Source organism: Sus scrofa, chromosome 5 (assembly GCF_000003025.6).
Source record: "Sus scrofa isolate TJ Tabasco breed Duroc chromosome 5, Sscrofa11.1, whole genome shotgun sequence".
NCBI lineage: Eukaryota > Metazoa > Chordata > Mammalia > Artiodactyla > Suidae > Sus > Sus scrofa.
Window position 1 is genome coordinate 77,440,304 of NC_010447.5, and position 23,338 is coordinate 77,463,641.

The window sequence follows — 23,338 nt, forward strand, 5'->3', positions numbered from 1 at the left end:
GTGATGACCTAATCACAACTGATGTTCGGAACACCAGCAGCATATATTTACAACGTAAAGGTTGCATTCTTAGACAGTTATTTAACACTCCAGCATTGCATTAGGGATTGTGATGTGTGTTCCTGCTGATGCCTAACATTAGACTTTATTCCCGTGAAGAATTTCACTGCTGCCAACTGTGTCTTGGAAAGTATCGGGCCATACGTCATGCACAAATGCCTGTGGCTGTCTGTCACTGACAATGCAGTGTCCATCCTCCAAGTCAGCCATGTGACACTGCCACCACCACACAGCATTTGGCCAAGTTTGGATACAGTGCACAGGTTTAGGAATAAACTCTGGCCACTTTGCAAAAATGTTTTTTTTTTTTTAGTTGGGATCCTTAGGCCAAGCACTGTACTAGGCCTTGGGGATAGAGACATGTGGTATAAAATCAGAGCTGGGCTCAATCCTTTGGAGCTGATAGTCTAGCAAGGGGGACTGACATTAACTAAATGAATCAGACAACTGCACTAAAATATGAACACTGTGGTGAGTGTATAATAAGGTGGTGTGTCCCAGTCGTGGAGGTTGGGGAAGGGCTGAGGCGAGCTGAGCTGAGCTATGAGGAGTTAACTAGTTAACTAGAAGAAGGAGAAGAAGTTTCTAAGATCACATGCAAAGGCCCTGGGGTAGGAAGGAACATGGCACCTTCATGAGATGGAGAGAAGACCCCTGTGCCCAGTGTATCTGGCATATGGGATATGGGGGAATGGGGTGTGAGATGGGACCAGGACATGTAGGACTCTGCAGGTCTGGTTTGGAATGGGATCTTTTTCCTAAAGAATGTGATTTCTGCTGGGAAAGATCTTTTCAACTACTGAACACCAAATTACTTTATAACGAATTACTTTGTAAAATGGTCTCTCTAGACTAGTGGGGCTGCCCCAACACTTTGAGGTGGTCTAGAGCATAAACTTTCTGCCCCTCAGTTAGGCATGGCTGGTTGAACAAGTACCATGATTAGACTGGTCTGATTCCTTCTCACTGCTATTTAATTTAAAAGGAAGTGTACATGCTAATACTTTTTCAGATTATTCCTGTTCACAAAGATCAAACTTCAGATTGTTAACTAAAAGAACACTGGGTATGCATGGGCTTTGAACCAAGTGTGGATAAGTCCATTCGCTTACATGAAAAGTATGATCCCTGTGTTGGCCATGGCATAGGACAGGCCCAGGATTCCACTGCCCATGATGGCATTACTCAGGTTGAATGAAGACATCCCAAAGGAGGTGGTTCCAGGATGCTTTAAGAAAAAGAGACGCATTGTAAGCAAATATTTGCCAAAGGATGAACATTTTTTGGAGTTTTTTTTTTTGTTTGTTTGTTTTTTTTTTTAGGGCTGCATCTGCAGCACATGGAGTTTCTGAGCTAGGGGTTGAATCAGAGCTGCACCTGCAGGCCTACAACACAGCCACAGCAACACCGGACCTGAGCTGCATCTGTGACCGACACCGCAGCTTGTGTCAAGGTGGGATCCTTAACCCACTGAGCAAGACCAGGGATTGAGCCGACATCCTCACAGACACTATGTCAGGTTCTTAACCGACTGAGCCACAAAGGGAAATCTACTTTTTTGGATTATTCTTATCCCACATTATCTTTACTGGAGGAGACTACTGTCCAAAGTTGAAGACAAAGATAAAATCACCGTGAATAAAAGCTATTACTCTACTTCAATAAAAGTGTGTCATTTTCAGTGGAATTTGAAAATGCCATTGACTTTTCAGTGGATCCTTGATTTCAGCAGGGGTGTCAGTAAAAGGAAAAAAATACAGGTTAAGTGACCTCCAGAAGGGAACCATGTCTGGCTGCAGATTACATTTGGGTTAGAATGATTTCTCCAAAAAACAAATAAATTTCATAAATGATTTATGCAGCCATATGGCGAACAGGAAAAACAAGCCCTTATTCCAGTAAGGGCCTGAATAAACAGAGAATGTGCTGATCAAGGCTTGGAAAATTTCAGTCACATTGTTTTCCTGCAGAGACCCAGGTCGATGAGACACCCTCAGGCCCTGTTTACCGCCTGCCAGCAGAGTCACTTACATGTTCATCGTCATAATTGGCCAGCTTCTTTTGCCCCAAAAATCCATTTGTCAGGAATTTTTGACTTTCAGCATCTTCGTTTGCAAATTGACTGAAGCCACACAGACGAGAGAAAATAAGACAGGAAAAACAGCTAGGTAAATGCTCTGAATTATATTTCTGTTTCAGGTCATCTAAGTCACTCATTTAGGGGAGGAAAAATAAGACCCTTAACACTCTTTTTCTCTTCTCCTTCACATTAGTTTTCCTTCCAGACCAATGGCTGAGCCCCACTTGTGAATATACTTTGGGAGAGAGGAACAAAGTTATGAAGGAAAAAAAAATGGTTTTTTTTAGTTGGGACCTTTTTTAAGCTTCATTTCTTCATCGCACGTGGACTATGCCAAAAAGAGAATAATTAAAGCCGATGTTGTTGCCATTTAGAGCCCTCCCAGAGGAAGGGAACAAAGCAGTGACTGAGTTTTCTCAACTGCGCATACACCATGATCAGATGATCTTATTAAGTCATAAATATTTATTAAGTGCCTACACACTGTCATCCCATCTCTCTTGGTGCTCAAATGTCCTGGAGGAGAAACCTCAGTATCCCTGCTCTAAAGATGAAGCGACTATGGCTTCAGAGTAAGGTGGCAAGCCCACCCCACCAGACGCCAAGCCTAGGGTCCCCCACAGCAGCATGCAGCCCCAGGCAGGGACCTGTAGCCAGTATTTTCCTCTTTTTTTGGCTCCACCTGTTTATACACGTAGCTCTTGCTGGAGAAAGCTCCCTGTTGTGTTGGTTGTTTTGTGTGTGTTTGTGTGTTTATTTTCATTACTCTGAAAATGTACTTGGGTTATCAGACAATGGATGAAATTAAGAAAAACATTAAAGATACGCAGTGAATTAGTAGAAGAGGTGGGAGGGAAGCAGGACTTCAAGATGTGACTAGTCCCGGAGCATTGTGATTGTGGTCTTCTGGGTACAGGCTGGAACCTGCATATGCTCTGACAGTACTGGTTGGCTCCTGCAGCTTATGCCAGAGGCTTTAATGATACAGATCAGTCACATCTCCAAAACACTTGACTAATGAGTCCACCTGCCACCATAGTATTTTGACACTATAAAATATCACATGGGCTTTCTTTTTGTTGCATGAAATCCCCAAATATGCTTTTTTTTTTGGGGGGGGGGCATGCCCATGGCATGTGGAAGTTCTCTGGCCAGGGAGTGAACTTGCGCCACAGCAGTAACCTGAGCCACAGAAGTGACAAAGCCAGATCCCTAGCCTGCTTTGCCACTGCAGAACTCTGCATATTCCTCACAAGTGCTTTAGGGTTAGATAGACTGCAATTGTTAGAGCATTTGTTGCATGAGAGAGTAAGATAAAATGATTACAGAGTGTTTTATTAAAATAACCCTTAGAAATAAAAAAGGGAAATAATTATTATAGATCTGTACAAATTATCTTTTATCATGGAAGCTAATCCTGAAAATATCTTATGGGAAAGAAGGATAACAAGGTTACCATTTGAGAATAGACAACAACAGCAGGTAAAATCACAAAGTTTTATGTGCTTTCCTAAAAGCCAAGAAGTGGGTTTTCTAGAACCCAGTGTACAGGTTAGGAACATTTCTTGTCATTTTTCTATTTCTCATAGGAAACGTAATACCCTCAGATGCTGCCTTCTTCCATGTCTGTACTCCTCCCTCCTTTTTTTGTGCTTTATTTTTTTAGGGCCGCACCTGCGGCATATGGGGTTCCCAAGCTAGGGTTGAATCAGAGCTGCAGCTGCCGGCCTATACCACAGCCACAGCAATGCCAATCCAAGCCATGTCTGTGACCTACGCCCCAGCTCATGGCAATGATCCATAACCCACTGAGTGAGGCCAGGGATCAAACCTGCGTCCTCATGGATGTTAGTCAGATCTGTTTCCGCTGAGCCACGACAGGAACTCCTTTTGTGCTTTATTTTAACAGTCTGTAGTTAATATACCTCTATGTGGAAACTGGTACGTAATGTTCATAGTTGGAAACTAAGATGATAAGATGAAATTAAGCCTAAAATGGGCCTGATGATTATAAAAACAAAAGTGTCATCCATATTTAATCTCTGGAACATTGAACATTCCATTTTTTGCCTTATCGATAAACTAGAATCCTTTAGTTCCTGAGTAATTTTTAAATTTTTAAATGTGAAAGTAAAGAGATTACCTTCTTTGAGGCATTTGCATGTTCTTCTTTCGGTGTGAGATGAGTTGTAGTCATAAAACATGCCAAGATTGTATAAAATACATGAGAAATGTCCCCAGTGTCTTAAATGATTTAATGCCAAACCCAGCATATATGAAAACATAGGTATAATAATTCCAAATGAATGTATTATGTTTCACTTCCCCCCATTTACATTTCAGAGACCAATTCAAACCAAACATTAAAAGAAAAATCACTTTTTAAAGTGATCATAAAATTGCAAAATAATGACCCACTTGAGTCAGGAGTTACAAGCTAAGTCACTGTAAGAGATCTAGAACACACCGTCTGGTGCTAACAAAAGCACTCTTGCTCTTTCCATGATGGCTTTCAGAGGCCCACATTGAATGCCTCTGTAGGACTGTTCTTGGGACCATGTCTCCTTCAGCTCTGCCACCTCATGGAGCTCATATTTGTATGCATCCTTCTAAGAAACAAAAGGGCCCTCAGATTTAATCAGGTGCTGAGGGGGATGAAGTGGGGGATAAAAAACAAAAGTTTACTGAGTATTGTCTATCTTAAAGGCGCTCATTTAATCCTCAGCAAGGCAGGCATTGGTTTGCCTCTCTAGATTTTCCTCTGAAGCTTGAAGAAGATAATATCTTCTTGAAAGTCCAGAGACTCCTCCATAGATCCAAAGCCCTGGGTTCTACCACACTGTGGCTCTTCCAGAGTCACCCAACCTAGAAAGTGCCATGTTGATATCACCATGGCCTCTATCCAACATCACTAACTGCACCAGCTCCTTGGAGGAAAGAACACTGCTTTCTCCAGACAGCCTTTCCTGGATATTTGAATGCAATAAGATGTCCTGGTCTAATATTCTCTACTTCCTACCCAGATTTGGTCAAAAATTCACTTCGAGTGTCTTAAATCATGCATAACTTGTATTATATAATATTCTGTGAGAAATTAATATATTTATCAAATAACAATCATGCAGCCATTCTGCACCATGCAGTGCCATTAACCTGTTGGAGTGGCATCATGAACATGTGAATAGGGAGAGGGTGCACCAAGGAAGGGTTGGGCACCTCTAACTGGGGGAAGGCTTCATAGAAGACCTGGCATTGAACGACAATGAGTGCAGTCAGTGGAGAAAAAGGAGAAGGTGAGTGGGTAACAGTAAAAGAAAGCATTCCAGGCAGACAGAGCAGAATGAATTGTGTGTGAGGAGTTTGAGTGGCTCAACAAGGTGAGAAAAGAGGTTACAAACAGGGAGCAGACCAAGAGATGGACAGAGAGCTGGGTGAAGGCCAGACAATGAAGGGCCTTATATGCCAAGCAATGTATAGTCTAATATTTATCTTTTTTTTTTTTTATGGCCATACCTGTGGCACATGGACGTTCCTGGACTGGGGTCAAATCAGAGTTGCACGCTTGCAGCAAGATGGATCTTTAACCTGCTGAGCAGGCCAGAGGCTGAACCCGCTTTCTCATGGACATTATATCAGGTTCTTAACCCACTGAGCCACAACAGGAACTCGCTAATGTTCCTCTTAAGGCTAATGGGAAACCACTGGAAGGTTTTACTCAGGGAGGGAACATGAACGAATTTGCATCTGTAAAAAATTACTTTTGAAAGGGATGTAGAGGGCTAGTTGGAGGGAAATCAGGGCTGTTCTAAGGGGCAGGTGACAGAGGATGAGCGCCTGGAGTAAGATGGTAATAGAATGGATACAGACAAGTGGATGGACTTGAAGCATTAATGAGGTCAGACCAGCTGGGCTTGGTCAAACATTGGATGTGCGGTTTGGGGGAGGAATGAGTCAAAGTTGACACCAAAGGTCCTTTGGCAGAATTGCTGAATCACGACATTGATGACTCTTGCCAAGATGAATGTGCTGGAGGAGGAGGAAACTTTGAAGGGAATTACAGGAGTTCAATATTAGGCAGTTCAGACCCACGAGTCATCCAGTAGAGATGTGTAGTAAACAGTTGGCTATAGTGATCTGAAATTCAGCTGAGACGACTAACAGGCTGAAGATACGGCATATGTTCAGTGGGTGAAGCTATGATCGTTGTAAATGAGGTTACTCATAGGACACTTTTAGCCAGAGAAGCATCCCTGCAGAATGCTGGAGATGTTGCAACATTTAAAGGGCAAAGGAAGAGGAATCTGAAAAGTCTGAAAGGGAAGAGAAGTGATAGCTAATATAATTTAAATTATTCTCTATTACTATTTTCACTGTAACTGCGAATCTAAATTAGTCACACAAAGGACTGACACGCAATAATGATACAATAATATGTATTTCAGGATCAGGGAGTCAATGTCTCAACATCAAAGTCATGGTTATCGCTCAGATAGGTAATAAATCTAATTCTTTCCAGGGCCATAGACTTCTCTTATTTTCCCATGGAACCTGCTCATTTTTAACCCCATACCTGCTCATTGCTGCCTTTTCTAAATTTCCCATCCCGGTGTAGCTATCTTCAACACTTTCTCCACTGATGCTCTCATCATCAGGTTCGATGTTGACATTGCTCAGTTCCATGGGATCCATTTGAGCTGTCAGCGCTTTCTTGTCCACACACAAGCTCCTTCAGTGTAAACAATATACTGTACCTTCAGCTTCAGGCTCTTCCTGAAGCTGTGTGATGTTCAGAACACACCGTTCTGCAGACAAAACACAAAACAAATCATTCTGATTTTCTTTAAATTAGATAAATAAATATGAATCACCTCTTTGTATATGTTCTCTGTAAACAAACAAAAAAACATGGAAAGGAAGTAAACTCCTGCAAACTTCACATAAATTTGTCCCAAAAAGTTCCCTTACCCAGGAACAAAAAAGAAAATGGAAGAGAAAAAGGAAAATTATTACTAAATTGCCAAATCAGTGGGTATTTATAGAATATGTATGTATGGCAGGTGCTTTGCTAGTCACTGTAGAAAGAAAAATAAATAAATCTTAAAAGACGGCAGCAGTCTTCCAGAAGTCTGAGGTATTCGTAAGCAGATTTCATGACTTCAAAACAACAGTGACAGTGGTAAACTTGATAAAGGAAGACCTGTGAAGGCAGAAGGCAGAACCTACCAGTGTCTCTACCAGCAGTAACATAAGAAAATTGCTGCTTTAATTTGTTAATAGGGCATGAAAGAATTAATGCCACCAAAATGCTTGGTAACACACAACAAAGGTAGGATTAGGCTTAGGAAGCCATTTTGCAGGCACTTGGATCATGAGGCCAAAGTTAAGAATAGTAACAAAAGCAACTACAGGTGCATCTCTGAAACAGCATCACTCGCCATTTATATAAAATTAAAGTTGATGAGAAAGTGATCCAGCACTCAAGCTCTGTTCTGCCTTTCATTCACTGGATTTCAACACAAGTTATTTAGCTTTTTTGGACCTCATTTCCCTCAATTGTAAAGTGAAAAGGAGGTGGCTGGAACCATGTTTAAAAAAAATGCTATGAATCCACTAATGTTGTTAATGTTTTGAAATTTTTACTACTAGACTCATTCAATTCTCATTGAATAATTATATTGGGAGAAACACTCATGGAAGGTATGGTTCTGGAATGTGCCCTGCTCATTTGGCAAGGGAACCCTGAGCAGAGACACTAACATAAAAATTGCTTCAGAACTCATGGAATCCACAAATCACCTGAGAAATACAAAATAGCCACATGAGAATGCCTCTACAGTGCCTCCACTCAAGAAGAGTCCATACCCCAAATTGCAAAAGTTACACATCACACATGGAAACTCAATGGGAGGAGTGCAGTAGGCACAGGAAATCATCAGATTAAGTGACTACGAATGCAAAGTAATTTAAAATGGACTTTAAAATTAATATAATACAAGCAATTAAAATATTCAAAATAAGAAAGACCATCCATAGATTTAGAACACCCTAAAAAAAGATCAGGTTGGTCTGAAACAAAGAGCCAAAAAAACATTATTCTAAAAATAAAACATATAGTCATATAAAAAACTCAACTGAAGGAAGAAGTAATGAAACTGGAAGACAGATCAGTGGAAATCACTCAAATTAATCACAAAGAAAGAAAACGATGAAGAAGAGACATGGAAAAGAAAACAAGAAGTTTAAACATACCCTAGGTTATGCTAATATAAGAGAATTGTGATACAAGGGAGACATAAAAAGGATATAATGGGAAAAAATTGGGGGGAACTAAGAAAGATAGTTCTCAGGATTTTTTTTTTTTTTAAGCACACAGTATTTCAAGCAGGAGGAAGAAAAATGAATATATTCATTAATATGAGGTAGTGTGCATGTTTAACCTCAAAGAAAACGAAATCTTAAAAGCACCAGAGAATAAAAATAAGACAAGGATAGAGTTAAAAGAAAAAAATAGAAACTTGTATCAACTGAGTACAAAGGCTTCTCTCAGCATCACTCAGTATCAGTTTCACTTCCCAGTAGCAATCCCTAATGAGTTACTGTTTTTAGTTCTTCATTTAAAGTCATTCTAAATTTAAACTATTCACTAAAACCTTCCTGCCTTGGTTTATCTGCTCTAGACTGACACTTAGGCAAGATAAGGACATTAGCATAGTTCTTTCTGTGCTCCTAATTCCTTTCCCCACACTAATTGTTTCGGTTTAGGAAAACCTTTCCAATGCTGAGATTCATAATATTTTCATCTTATTCTGTAAATCAATTAAATCTCTCATAACTTATCGAATGGTTTTTTCTGAACCCTAAACCAAATAATCAGTATTTACAACATTATGACTGTGTCAATAGTATGCCCTAAAAGACTCAAAATAGTATATATACCTTCATAATAAATGAAACATAATCCTATATTACTGAAACTTTGAAGCAAATTATTCATGCTCTTTTACTTTCTGAATGGCTCCTTCCTCCATCCTCTAGGTCCCATTCAGCTGCCAATGATTCTTGAATGCCATTTGATCCCCTTTCTTCAATTCATTTTGCATTGTGCCAAAATACTGCCTTGAATAATTCTTTTTTCCCCCACACAATATGTCCATGTTTGTAAACAGAATTTCTGAGTTGTTTCATGTCAGAAAATGTCTTAACTTTGCTCTCAAATTTTTCTGATTGTTTGAATTCTAGATTCAAAATCATTTTCCTTCATAATTTGTCTCGACTTCTAGCTTCCACTGAAAAGTCAGATTCTCATTTCTTTGATTTTTTTTTCTTTTGTAGAATTTTAGCATTTTTCTCCTTATCACATAGGGTGGTGCGCCAAGAGAGGGCATGAAAGCTCTGAGCCCCTTCCCTCATACTTTAATCCCATGCATCTCTGCCATCTGGCAGTTCCTGAATTGCATCCTTTCAAAATGAACCAGTAATCTAGTAAGGAAACTGTGTTCTGGAATTCTGTGAGCGAGTCCAGAAAATTATTCAATCTGATTTACGGCTGGCTGGACAGAAGTACAGGAGGTCTGGACCCGCCATTGCATCTGAAGTTGAGGCCATCTTGTGGGACTGAGCCCTTAACCTGTGGGATCTGATGCTAACTCCAGGAAATAGGGTCAAAATTGACTGAACTGTAGGACCCTCAGCTAGTGTAGGAGAATTAGCCCGTGTGATAAAACCCCACATTTTCATTGTCGAAGAAAGTACTGAGGGTAGGGTGAAAAACAGTGTTTGCTTGTAAGCTGAACTCATTTGATTTTCCAATCCATCCACTAATTATTTCTCACAGTCATGTTTTTAACTTTTGATAACTTGTTTATTCTCTTCCTCTATTTTCATAACATCTTTTTGTTGTTGTTGTCTTCCAGATGCAGTATTTACTCAAACCTCTCTACAACTAGTGATTAGAAGTTTCCAAAAGCTCTTTTTGTTCCCTAAATTTTGTATTTATTTTCTTGTGGAGTTATTCTGTTTGTTCGATGTGGCCCTTCTCTTCCATATGACTGGTTTTCCTTACATTCTTAATGACCCTAGCTTGTCTGTTCATATTTATGAACGAAGAGTATACTGGTTAACTTAGAAAGCTAGTACCTGGGTTTTCTCTGAAATCTTGCAGGTTTATTCCACTGGCAGGTTGCTCACTTGTAGGTCCTGTGTAAGGGGCCTCTATGTGGCCTGTCTGTGTGCCAAGCATCTGTAGGAGCCCACTCCCAGACACAGCTGGCTCTGGAAGAGAGCTTCCTCTGGAAGCAAAACACTATGATGTAGTTTCCTCTTGATGGAGCTTCCATTTCCACTTGTAATCCCTATTTGCCTGCTGTGGAGGCCCTGAAATTTATTACAGAGTCCTTTATCAGGACTAGATTACAGCCTTATCTTTTGGGCAAAAGAGGCAACCCAAACAGACCGAGAGTCCAAACCAAAGTTCCTTGGTGAACACCCGGTCATTGGTTGATCGTGATCCACACCTCCTCTTTGTCTCTATTGACTTAACTTGGAACTGATACTGGTCTCCTTCTGGAAAAAGCCCATTACCTGGTCTACCCTGGTTCCTTTTCTCTTTCAGGGGGTTTCCAGCCCTCTCTGCTTTCTGGCTTCTAGGAATTCTTAAACCTTCTGTTTGTTAGTGACACTGCTATTATTTTTACAGAACTTTTGTGGCTTTGCTCCTTTAAAAAGTACCGTTTTGTTTGAGGTTTCATTGTTTGAATTCCTCAAGGGCAGGTCCTAAGCACCCCTGTTCCAATCTACTCCCAAGGCTTCATAAACCAAAGGCCCCTCAAGTCATAGCTTTGGCCCAGGCCTCTGCTCTGATCTCCAGTTCCATGTAACCAGTGATCTGATGGATATACACTTGCATATCTCAAAAGCTCAAAGGCAGTTTAAAATCAATGTAGGTTGGAGTTCCCATAGTGGCTCAATGGTTAACGAATCCAACTAGGAACCATGAGGTTGCAGGTTTGATCCCTGGCCTCGCTCAGTGGGTTAGGGATTCCACATTGCTGTGAGCTGTGGTGTAGGTCGCAGACATGGTCAGATCCCGAGTTGCTATGGCTCTGGCATAGGCCGGCCAGCTACAGCTCTGATTCGATCCCTAGCCTGGCCCAAGAAATGGCAAAAAGACAAAAAAAAAATTTTTTTTTTTTTTTTTTTTGCTACACCTGCAGCATTCGGAAATTTCCCAGCCAGGAATTAAACCCTCATCACAGCAGTGACCTGAGCCACTGCAGTGACAATGTAGAATCCTTAACCTGATGCACCACAAGAGAACTCCTATATTCTATGTGTCTAAAATCTAACTTGTGATGCTTCCCCCTTCTTCTAGTGTTTCCTATTCAGAGAATATTATCACCATTTCTCCAGCTCAAGTCAGAAATAACAATCTTCCAATTTTTCTAAATTTCTGACATCCAGTCCTTTCCAAAGTCTAGTTGATTTTACAAGCAACTAAATTATTTCTCAGATTAGTCTACCTCTTTCCATTTCTTCCACCATCAGTCCCGTCCAAGTGACTGTTGCCTTTCTTTCTTCCTTCCTTCCTTTCTCTCTCTTTCTTTCTTTCTTTCTTTCTTTCTTCTTTCTTTCTTTCTTTCTTTCTTTCTTTCTTTCTTTCTTTCTTTCTTTCTTTCTTTTTTCTTTCTTTCTTTCTTTCTTTCTTCTTTCTTTCTTTCTTTCTTCCTCTTTTTCCCCCTTCCTTCCTTCATTCCCTCCCTCCTTCCTTCCTTGTCTTTCTTTCTTTTTTCTCTTCCTTCCTTCCTCCCTTTCTCCCTCCCTTCCTCCTTTCCTCTCTCTCTTTCTTTCATGGCCTCGCCGCAGCATATGGAAGTAGTTCCCAGGCTGGGGATGGAAACCAAGCCACAGCTGTGACCTGAGCTGCAGCTGCAGCAACACTGGATCCTTTAACTCATGCACTGGGCCAGGGGTTGAACTGGCACCTCTGCAGTGACCCGAGCTGCTGCAATTGGATTCTTAACCCACTGCGCCACAGTGGAGACTCCATATCATTTCTTACATTGTCAGTTACAACTGTCGTAATTGATGTCTTGAATCCTTTCTTGCCTACCCTCCCCTGCCCACCCCATTTTCACACAACAGCCAGAATGATCTTTGAAAAACAAAACTTAGGTCATGTCCTTTATTTGTGTAAAACCCTTCATGTCCTCCCTTTACTCTTGGGATTAAATCCAAAATTATCAACATGCCCACAAAATTTGACATGTTCCTTGCTCCGCTTCTGGTTCACTCCTTCCACACTCTCCCTATGTCACTGTTTTGGCCACTCTGGCCTCCTCTTGGTTTCAGGAACCCCTCGAGTTCTCTACCAGCAAGGGCCACTCGCACACTCAGGTCACAGTGCCTGGAATGCTCTCCCTCTCCTGCACTCCACTGTTGGCTTAGTCTTCCTTCTGGATCTTTACTGCAGTATACATGGCAGCAGTCCTGGGACTTTAAAGACTGCTTCACATTGTACTTATTCATCGGAGCCTTAGTAATTTTATTCACACGAATCCGTGCTAATCCTGGGATTTATAAAAGGTGAGAGAATATCAAGTATGTTTAAGGTACTGACTCTATGCCAGACACTGTTACAAGGGCTTCAGATCTAGCAACTCATTTCATCCTCACAGCAATCTGCTGAGGTCGGTACTTTTTTTTTTTTTTTTCAAGTTTTTAAAAAGCATTAATAAGTCTACAAATAACAAGTGCTACAGAGGTTGTGAAGAAAAGGGAACACCCCTACACTGTTGATGGGAATGTAAATTGTTACACCCTCCATGGATAACAGTATGGAGGTACCTCAGAAAAACTAAGCATAGAACTACCATATGATCCAGCAATCCCACTCTTGGGCATATATCCAAACAAAACTACAATTCAAAAAGATGCATGCAACCAGATGTTCACAGCAGTATTATTAACAACAGCCAAGATGCGGAAACAACCTAAATATCCATCAACAAATGAGTGGATTAAAAAGATGTGGTACATATACATAATGAAATACTACCTAGCCATAAAAAAGAATGACATAATGCCATTTGCAGCAACATGGATGCAACTAGAGATTCTCATGCTAAGAGAGGTAGGTACTATTTTTGTTCTTATTCCTATTTTACAGATGGGGTAATGGAGGCCCAAAGAGGTTAAGCATTCCCCATGCAATACCACATTTGTGCTGCCATCTCTACTACAGAGAACTAAAGCCTGGACAGGGAACAGAAATGCTGGCTTTGGTGATAAATAAAACTGGGTGTAAGTTATCACCAAATTAACTAACTTCCATCTTTCTGTCTTCCCATATGCAAAATGAGGATAAAGCGGTGTTGTGAGAGTTTAAATAATAATATGAGTGGCAAAGTTTGGTTTGTTGTAGGCCCTCAATACATTTAAATCCCTTCCCCCTCTTCCAGTCATTAGAATTTAATTGCTGTCTACATTTGCATGCAAACATAGAGAGTATTTCGTATGTATATCTGCATACGCATGTAATTTACTTGAGGCAGTTAGAGGACTTGATGGTTCTCAAAACTCTCACAAACCTTGTAAGCAAGGTAGGTACACTGTCACAAATAAGAAAATTGAGACCTTAATCTTATGCAATTTTTACCACACATAAAACACATGCATTTTGGAAGTTCCCTTTGTGGCCCAGGAAACAAATCCAACTAGTCTCCATGAGGATGCAGGATTGAACCCTGGCCTTGCTCAGTGGGTCGGGGATCTGGCCTTGCAGTGAGCTCTATTGTAGGTTGCAGATGCAGCTCAGATCCCCCGTTTCTGTGCCTGTGGCGTAGGCCAGCAGCTGTAGCTCCAATTTGACCCCTAGCCTGGGAACTGCCATATGCTGTGAGGGCGGCCTTAAAAAGCAAAAAAACAAAAACAAAAACCCCAAATCAAAACAAACAAAAAAACCATGCATTTTATTCTCTGTTAAAGACAAGAAATATCCCGTGACGTAAGAAATAGTTTAAGACTTGGACTCTAATCCCGATGTGGCCCAGGTCAAGTACATCTTCACGCAAAAGTTGGGACATATTTTCACACCTCATATATTTAGCTCTGAAGATTCTATTACTGACCTATTTTTAAGGGAACGCCAGCTAAAAGCATAGTTTTAAAAGAATTAAAATATTATGAGAAACTAGATAGTCTGAATCATTTGCCTGCAGCTCAAAGTACATACTTGGAAGCACATAGACTGCAGCATAATTGCTAAAACTTAATCGCATAATTACTTACAGGATTAGACTTCAATATGGAAGTATTTTAAAGATGGCATTTATTTACTCAACACACATTGGGAATGAAATATGAGCTAGAAACTATGAAAGTTAAAGCATGGATAGGACAGAATCCCTGCACCTGATCAATTCTGTTCAGTAGAGACCACAGATTTTTGAACAAACTATTATATCATAACATGATTTACATTTTTACTTTTTTGGCCACTTATTGAACTAATTAATGAATCACTGCATGGGGAGGCCAGAAAAGAGTGATTCTGCCAAACACTGTGATTGAAAAGTATAATAATACGATGCAATATACTAATATACTATAATGTGTATAATATATAATATAATTGTCCTAGCTATAGATTCTCCTGCTGCTCTCCATCTTAGTACATGGCACCTCTAGTCACCCAGTGGCTCGTAAGAGGAATCTGGCTGTCATTACTGATCCCATTCTCTGTCCCGAAACCCCTACCCACAGTCAATCTATCACCAAGTCCTCTCAATCCATCTAGTACCATTAACTTAAGATTCATCCACTTCTCTCTCCATGACCATTATGTTATTCCACACGACTACCTGCTAAAGGCCCTAAAATGATTTTCTCATCGCTTTCCGAAAGAAGCCAAATTTCCTAATATATTGTAAGGCTCTCCAGAGTTGAATCCAGACATAGCTCTTTAGTCCTATATTGAATCATATCCCCCCTTTACTTGCCAGATACCCTGGACTTCTGTCGCTTCCTCATTGCCACCTCAGGACTTTTTACATGCCGTTCCCTCTGCCTGGGATGCCCTTCCCCACACTCTTAACCCAAGCGTACCCCAAAGTTAACTAAAAGGAATGGAAAATCTTTCCATGGGTCAGAGAAGCCCCACGTCTAAACTAGATTCCCCCATTGAGCATGATCTCCTCTCCCTCACAGTACTTAGCACACTTTGCACTTACAATCTTAGTTGTATGATTAATAAATAACTGGTTCCTCTGCTAAGCAAAAAATTTCATGAATATAAGAATAGGGCCAGGTTTGTAGACTATCCATGCTCCCATCCTCTAGTACAGTGCCTGGTGCCATATTCTGCTAAAACCAAGGCAACTTCATATGTTCTCCTTTACAGATATAAGTGTGCATTCTTGTGATAGCTTTATAGGTTAATATTTCAAAAGCAGAAATGTTCCCTTCTGTTTTTCAAGAGGAAGGACAGATTTGTTGCACAAAGAATGTTCAAAATTCTTCTAAAAGAAAAATGAAAGTTGGTTTGACAGAACTTTCTACTGTCTAGCCTCTCTTTCCAGTGAAGTTAAATTTCTCTGCAAAAGGAGATTTTTGTAGAAATAGACTGGAAATGCTAGTGCAGTGGTCTTCTACTTTGCTGCTTTGTTCATTCATGAAGGTGCAAAATCAAAACTTGAAATAAAGGTATTTGGAATACTATTGCCATTTAGAAGACTTGGTTTTATCACATTTATTAAGATTTCTGGAGTTCCCATCATGGCTCAGTGGTTAATGGATCCGACTAGGAACCATGAGTTTGTGGGTTCGATCCCTGGCCTTGCTCAGTGGGTTAAGGATCCGGCGTTGCCGTGAGCTGTGGTGTAGGTTGCAGACGTGGCTCGGATCCTGCGTCGTGGCTGTGGCTGCGGCGTAGGCTGGCGGCTGCAGCTCCGATTAGACCCCTAGCCTGGGAACCTCCACATGCTGTGGGAGCAGCCCAAGAAATGGTAAAAAGACAAAAAAAAAAAAAAAAAATTCTGAGGGAGTTCCCTGGTGGTCTAGTGGTTAGGATTTGGTGCTTTCACTGCTGGTGCTGGACTGGGTTTGATGCCTGGTATAGGACCTAAATTCTACATCAAGCCACTGCATGCTGCAGCCCAAAAAAAAAAAAAAAAAACCAAAAACCTGAATGTCCTAAATAGCTGCTAAATAGCTGATTCCCTATATCCAAATTCTAGTTATTAAACATTATGTATAACATTTCTTTCTAATATCTTTATAACGTTTATTTTCTTTGATACGTGAAAGTGAAAAGGAGCTATATTGTCAGAGCATTTCCCACCATTGCTATTTGTTTTGTCTTTCATGCCAGCCCAGTTCTGATGAATCTACTCTGAAATCTAGGTTTGGGTAGCAGAAATTATTTGCCTTTGTTTGAGTGAACAGGAGGTAGATGGTCCTGCAACTTCTAAAAGCCAAAATATCTTGCATCCAAAGAACTGGTTTAAATCCACATCCAAAAGACATCTTAGGTAAGCGAACGTAGCATTGACAATGAAATCACTCCATTATACCTTTATATTAAATCCACTTAAACAATTTCCCCAACAATGCCATTCTAGTCACACATTGATAGTCAGATGGCTTGGTAGCCCATGGCATGATTTCTCACAGAAATTAGCTTCCATAAAAGCATTCACTATCATTCAGTCTGAGATTATATCTTAGAAAAGAAACTGCCAATAACAGCAGAACTGTATTTGCTTGACTCCTATTGCTGGAGCTAATATTTTAGAATTTTCATTCCCTTCCTCTTCTTAGACATGGCTTAGAAAGAATATCAAGGGAGAACCAGAAATGTTAAAAGAAATAACCCATGCTGAGGTCTTTTCCCTTTGCCAAGAATATTACATGCTTGCTAATATAAGAATTAAAGTAGCCTTTTGATGAAGTATAAAGGACTATTCATAAAATCTGAATATTTTATTTTTCTTACAGATTTTCTAGCTTTGCTCTTAGAAAAAGACAGATTCTCCAGTCATCTTAAATACTAAGAAATACCTTAAATTCCTGCATAAATTTTAGTTACTTTTTTTCCCAAACAGTAGTTTCTTTACAGAAACTCACAGCAATATATAGCATATATGATATTAACACAGGGAACTGTTTATGCTACCCATGTTAATGCATATTTAATAATTGTCATAAATTGTGGCTGCGCTAAGTTCCAAAGTATCTACATTCTATATAATACATACAGGACCACCCCCAGAGGTACTTCCTATCTTCTGACAATAAATTATTTCACTTTCTGTAAAGTAACTCATGTATTAAAAAATATCTTCAATAACCCAAAAAGCACACTGTATAATTTAGTTAAAGAAAACTCAGGAGTTTAGCTCTTAAAACTACATTTCTCAGTACGTAAATGTTACTGATATACTTCTTAGAAAAGACTTTCAAGAAAATCCCAAAATATTATCTAAATATAAATCTGAACAACTGGAAAATCTTGGTCAGTAAGACAAAAGGCAATCTTCTCTAGGAAACATAGCTAAATTTCTTTAGTTTGTCAAAAATAAAACTCTTCTCAGACAATGAGTCATTCATAAATACAATATATATCATCAGTTCAAATATTTTTTCACTGAGTTATAAAACATTCAGTTTTGTTATCACTTGGGCATTTAATGAAAATAATCACCATACCCTCTGCAGAAGCTCAAAATAAAGGATACTTGAATCCATTGAGAATGCCCCCATCTCTGACTGATAAATCTGAGGAGTACAGTTTTGAGCACAGCTCAAATTTTAGATAGTTGATTCCAGTCCTTCAAAATCTAAACCTTTGCCGATACTCTACTCAGTCTCTCAGTTTCTTCTAGTAAATTAGCTGTAAGATTACTCTTTCATTAAGTTACATAAGAAGACAGGGTAAGGCACAACTTTTTTTTTTTTTTGTATTTCATTTGCCAATGATGCAGCCCAAATGCTGAGCCTTTGTGTCTGCTGCAGTCATGTGATGTGACTTCTTTGAAGAGACTAAGTTTTTGTGGAGGGTTTTGTTTTCAAGATAAAGAAAATCTCTAATGTTATAAAAATGAGAATACACTTCTTGAACTTTCTATTTTTTCCTAAGACAAATTACATCAACTCTTCACTCAGTGATTAGCCAGGAGACTTAAATAAGTAAACATTTGTTACCTGCTGGTTTTGCAATGTTTCCCGTTTCTGTTACCCACTATCCTAACTTTATGCTCAAACCTAAAATTATCTGCAAAAAACACCCTGCAGTCAGTATCTGGGTAAATCATTTCAATGCCTGACGTTACATTAAATTTATCTTTTTTTTAATGAGAAAAAAGTTACCCAAGCAGTATTTTCCAACATTTTAATTTTTAATAGAAAATAAATACCATAAAAAGAAGACAGGAAGTATTATTTTAACACTACACATTTTCATGTAAAAACAGCTTTACCTTAATTGTTTATCCAGTCCTGTGTAATCTTTCCGGAATTGTTTGGAATGGTAGACCCTTGTAGCAAAGTTGACTTATATGAAACTTTGGGGATCTAGACAATGATTTAAAGACGAGTGGGAGTGAACTAGACAAGCCAATCACCACCACCACCTCACCCCAACACCTCCCTCCGTCCAACTTGCGTCAGCTCTTTAAAAAAAAGGGAAGCTAAATCAGTTTACTGTTGTACATTCAGATGAAACATCAGTTACACCAATTTCTATTTGCTTTTAGAATTTTGGCTTTTATACAACAAAATACTCACTGAGAGTGTTACCTTGATTCTATAGGTTGGTTGACTGATCAATCTAGAAATGTTAATTTTTCAAGAGGTTTAGGAACTTAAGTCAAGGTAAAAATAATACAGTAAGATGGAATCGGACTGCTTAATGAAATATTGTAATCAGAATGCATAGAAAATAGTAATTAAACGGCAAAATAATTATTTATTTTCTTTTGAATTGTCGACTTTATCCAGAGGAAATGTTATAAGAATAACAGATACTCCTAACAGCACCAAGTTACTCAAGGTGCCTTGAGGTTTGAAATCCTAAGTCCTTTCAGCCACTTCTTCCATTTCAAAGGCAGCGTCCTGAGTAAGCAAAACACCACCGTTTAAAGTTTTTAAAGAATTTCTAAGCGGACATTTTCTCCCTTTCAAAAAAAATCTTCTTGGCTTTCCACATATTAGAGGAATAGTTAAAATGTGTTGGCAAATAATTCATTCTGTCAACAAAATATATAAAGCAGATTGAGCATTCCGAAAGTGAGGCGAGGAAACCAGATTAAAAATCAATCCAGAATTGACGGTTCTTTGCCTTTTTAATATTTATAACATGAATGTGCTATCTTATAACCAATCAGAAGACATGCTAGATTGCAACAGTTGGGTCAATTCCCTATTTCTACATAAAAAAAAAAAAAGACTAAACATTGTTCTTTGAGTAAGAAATTCCTAAGTTGATGCAAGACATTAAACATTAAACAAAATATCCAATTATCCATTTCTCTTTTCCTTTTCAAATGTGCCCATTTGGTCTGTGAACTTTTACATGGTATGTTTACTTTCATTTGTCTTTTAGTTAGCTGCTTTTTTACTTTTCAGACTTATCTTGTAGTTTTGTCCCTTATCAGATGCAAATTATTATGGTCTAGGGAAAAAAATAACAAATACTCTAATATTCATTTCAGGTAAATTTAAAGAATACTCCTTTTTGAACTACTTCCATCACTTATAATCTTTCCAATTTAAGTTTTCCTTCTGTCTGCAAAATTACCAGAAGAGTGTAAGATTAAGAAATCAAAAAGCTGTACTAATTGTTAGAAAATGAAATACTTTATTCATTTTGTATTCTAGTCAAATTGCAATTTAATTGTGGAATTCCATTTCATACTATGATATCATCATACGAAATAAGGTAGAGATAAATGTATAAATACCTGTAGTTTTACCTCTCTTAAAATTTTAAGTTTTGACTTTTAATCTTCTTTAAGAACGCTAAATAATTATAGTGAATTACAATGTTAGATTAAAATAAAAGGCACACATAAGAGATGTCTATAAAGGATCTTATGTTTCTTTTGAACCTACTCTAGCTGCAAAATTCTTATCACAAAACTTTAACACTGACTCAAAAATCAAATATACATATACAAAAACTAATTTGACAAAAGTTGGATGAATTAAAATAACGTAAGAACTTTTTTGTTGTTTACCTATTTTTTCCCTAGATATTTGACATGTTTTAGACATGCCAAACTTAATGAAGAAATGTACAGTCTGGTCTTGACAAAATTCAGTTACTTTCCTTTCATAATTCAAATATAGACTTAAGCATTTTACTTTCATGTTCTGATATAATTTCATATATGCTTGATAATAGATCTGTTGTCTTTTGATTTTTAAAACATGCAAATGCCCTATATTCTGTTAGGCTTTGATTCAAGTATCGCTGTATAAGGAAGTAATGGACCAGAATATGTACAGATTTTTTTTAAAAATGAGTAAAATGGGGAGTTCCCGTCGTGGCGCAGTGGTTAATGAATCCGACTAGGAACCATGAGGTTGAGGGTTCGATCCCTGCCCTTGCTCAGTGGGTTAACGATCCGGCGTTGCCTGAGCTGTGGTGTAGGTTGCAGACGCGGCTCGGATCCCGCGTTGCTGTGGCTGTGGCGTAGGCCGGTGGCTACAGCTCCAATTCAATCCCTAGCCTGGGAACCTCCATGTGCCGCGGGAGCGGCCCAAGAAATAGCAAAAAACACAACACAACACACACACACACAAAAGAATAAAATGAAAAATATGTGGGTAGTGGATAATGAAACAAGTCTGACCAATGAGATGACAAACACTTTGATCTTTCATATAAGCAATTCATCTAAATGTCACCAAGAACAAGTATGTGAGACTTGGTCTGGGGAGAGGTGTTTGCAGGGGGTAAGATATGTCCACCTGAAGGGACCCTGGCTTCCCAGACTATAACATGATTAATGTCAGCAGAACTGCACCACGTGCCCTGGGACTCCAAAAGATGAAAAGTCCCCAGGGGCTAAGGTCATCCAAGATGACTTTGGGGCATCTATGGACCTTGAAGAGGGCCTTAAAGTCCAGGTAAGATTTTCCATAGGTAGAGAGGAAAAAGAGAGATATCCTGGATGAAAAATGTAGTCATGCTAAAAGCATATTCCAGCAACAGTTAAAAGTAGGCTGTCTGCAGTAAAGACTTTTTGGAGCAAAATAGAATCGAATGGAATTATCCATGCTGTAAAAGACATTAAGTCTGAGGAACTCAGACTCTTTGTGAGCAAGATATGTTGAAAGTTTCTGAAGGAAATCATAAAATCAGCAGGGAAGGGATTCAGGTGGGATGATGGGGTGGAGATGAAGATGGAGACAGGGAGGATGCTGAGGAGGTTGACTTATGGCTTGGCTTTGGTGATACTCGCCTGTCTGAGAATAATAGCAGAAGAGAAGTCAGATGGAAAGGAATTAAAGTATGGTAAATGGTAGTTTGACTCTTTCTTGCATTACTGTTTCTATTTATCACTTTCATTTGCATACAACACATGCTATGAATTTTATGGGATCATTCTATGAGAGCTAAGAAACTTCAAATAAAATCTTCATTTTTTTCTTTACATTGAGAAAAAGAATAGATCCTTTTCATCACCCCTTCCATCAATCTGTGGCTATCATTTTCAAGTAGTACAGAGAAGGTTCTAGAATGTAAATCTCAATATGTTACCAATTAAAAGTACAAAATTGTTGACTGAAAATAACTTAGAGCATACCCATGAATTGAATCATATTTTTTCTTGTCAATATTTGAAAGTATTGTTCATCTGTTTCAAATTTATAGCTTCATCAATGCTCTCAGTGGAACTTTATCTAAGTTCCAGCTGGATAAAGTTGAAATTGGTCAACAATTAAAAAAAAAATCCCTCAGCCAGACCATCACACATTTTGCAATGACACTGGGAAAGATAACCTCCTGTTCTTATCATGACGATACCCAATTTTCTAACTTTAGTCATGGGACAAAATAATACTTGGAAATATAGTCTGGTTATAGCCAAACTGGAAGAAGATGAGTAGAAAGAGCAAGGGCTAAGAAACAAAATTACCTATTTTTAATAATTTTGTATTGCCTTGTATCTCTATTGACTTACTTTGCTCCTACTTTGATTTGCCTTTAGGTCACCTACCTTTTTCCTTGCTTCCGTTTTCTTTTTAACATTTGTGTAATGCCTTTTTCTCCAAGAAGCTACCTTTTATCATTTTCAGCCTTTAGATTCAGTAAACTCAAAATCTAATCAAGTAGATCAATTTCCAGGATTATAGGTCTGTCCTCATCCAACAACCAATATTAGTGCTTCCAAAGATAGGATAGACAACACATACATGAAGCCAACTACTTTTTTATAGTTTTGCAGGTAAATGTCTATCTGACCAAGTCATTCCTAGAAACAGAAGACACTAGCACAACTGCAGTTGGAAGCAAGATTTTGATTACCTTTTTTTTTTTTTTAATCACAGGATTTATTCTCTGGCCTTGGGGTTTCAGGCTTATAGTAATGAAGAGAGTTTGTGTTCTTTTTTGATGGCTTGTTTTGGCTCTTCAAATTCCTTACCTTATCTTAGTATAAAGAAAAAAGAAAAAAGAAAAAGCTATATAGAAATGTTGCAGAACTCATATTATCCTGGAGCTGAGCTGAGCACTTAGGTTTTTGCATCTCCTGAAAAGCATTATTGTGCTATAGGCCTCTCTTTTTATGGTTATGAAATTATTAACTTCAACTTACAGAATAAGAAAGAAGGACTAAAATATATGTGTATTACCCCAAAAGGCCACATACCAACTTCATTGCACAATAGAAATAAAGATGAATTATTTTCTAATTCCCCTTTGGCAGTGTCTCTCAGATAGCCATGGAAGCTTAGTCCACTTCTATTTTTTGAGGCCCCAAATATACTTATAATTAAAAAAAAAATCCAAAATAGAGGTTCTAAACTGTAATACATTTTCAGTGTTCTTAGTTCACAAAATAACACCCTACCGCACATATAATACAAGTGACTTTTATGAATAGCCTTACTTGATGATACCTTCAAAAAGTCTAAATTTGGGATTCTCCCAAATAGGAGGCCTGAAAAGACTGCCCAGCCCTGCTTTTCTGTTCTGAA

The 23,338-nt window shown here is 38.7% G+C and overlaps 1 protein-coding gene across 5 annotated transcripts in view; it reads right to left on the reverse strand.

The window, feature by feature from the left end:
• SLC38A4 (solute carrier family 38 member 4) overlaps positions 1-23,338 on the reverse strand; it is a 77,933-nt gene that overhangs the window by 28,694 nt on the left and 25,901 nt on the right. For 3 of the 5 annotated variants that reach the window (XM_013997965.2, XM_021092582.1, XM_021092581.1), the window contains exons 2-4: positions 6,711-6,942; positions 2,092-2,182; positions 1,173-1,288 (exon numbers count right to left, since the gene is read on the reverse strand). In XM_013997965.2, coding sequence (XP_013853419.2) covers positions 1,173-1,288; positions 2,092-2,182; positions 6,711-6,829 — 326 coding nt within the window. In that variant the 5' untranslated portion in view covers positions 6,830-6,942. Of the gene's footprint in view, positions 1-1,172; positions 1,289-2,091; positions 2,183-6,710; positions 6,943-18,612; positions 18,762-23,338 lie in introns of those variants that run through there. The other 2 variants (XR_002344173.1, XM_021092580.1) reach the window with 2 other exon arrangements.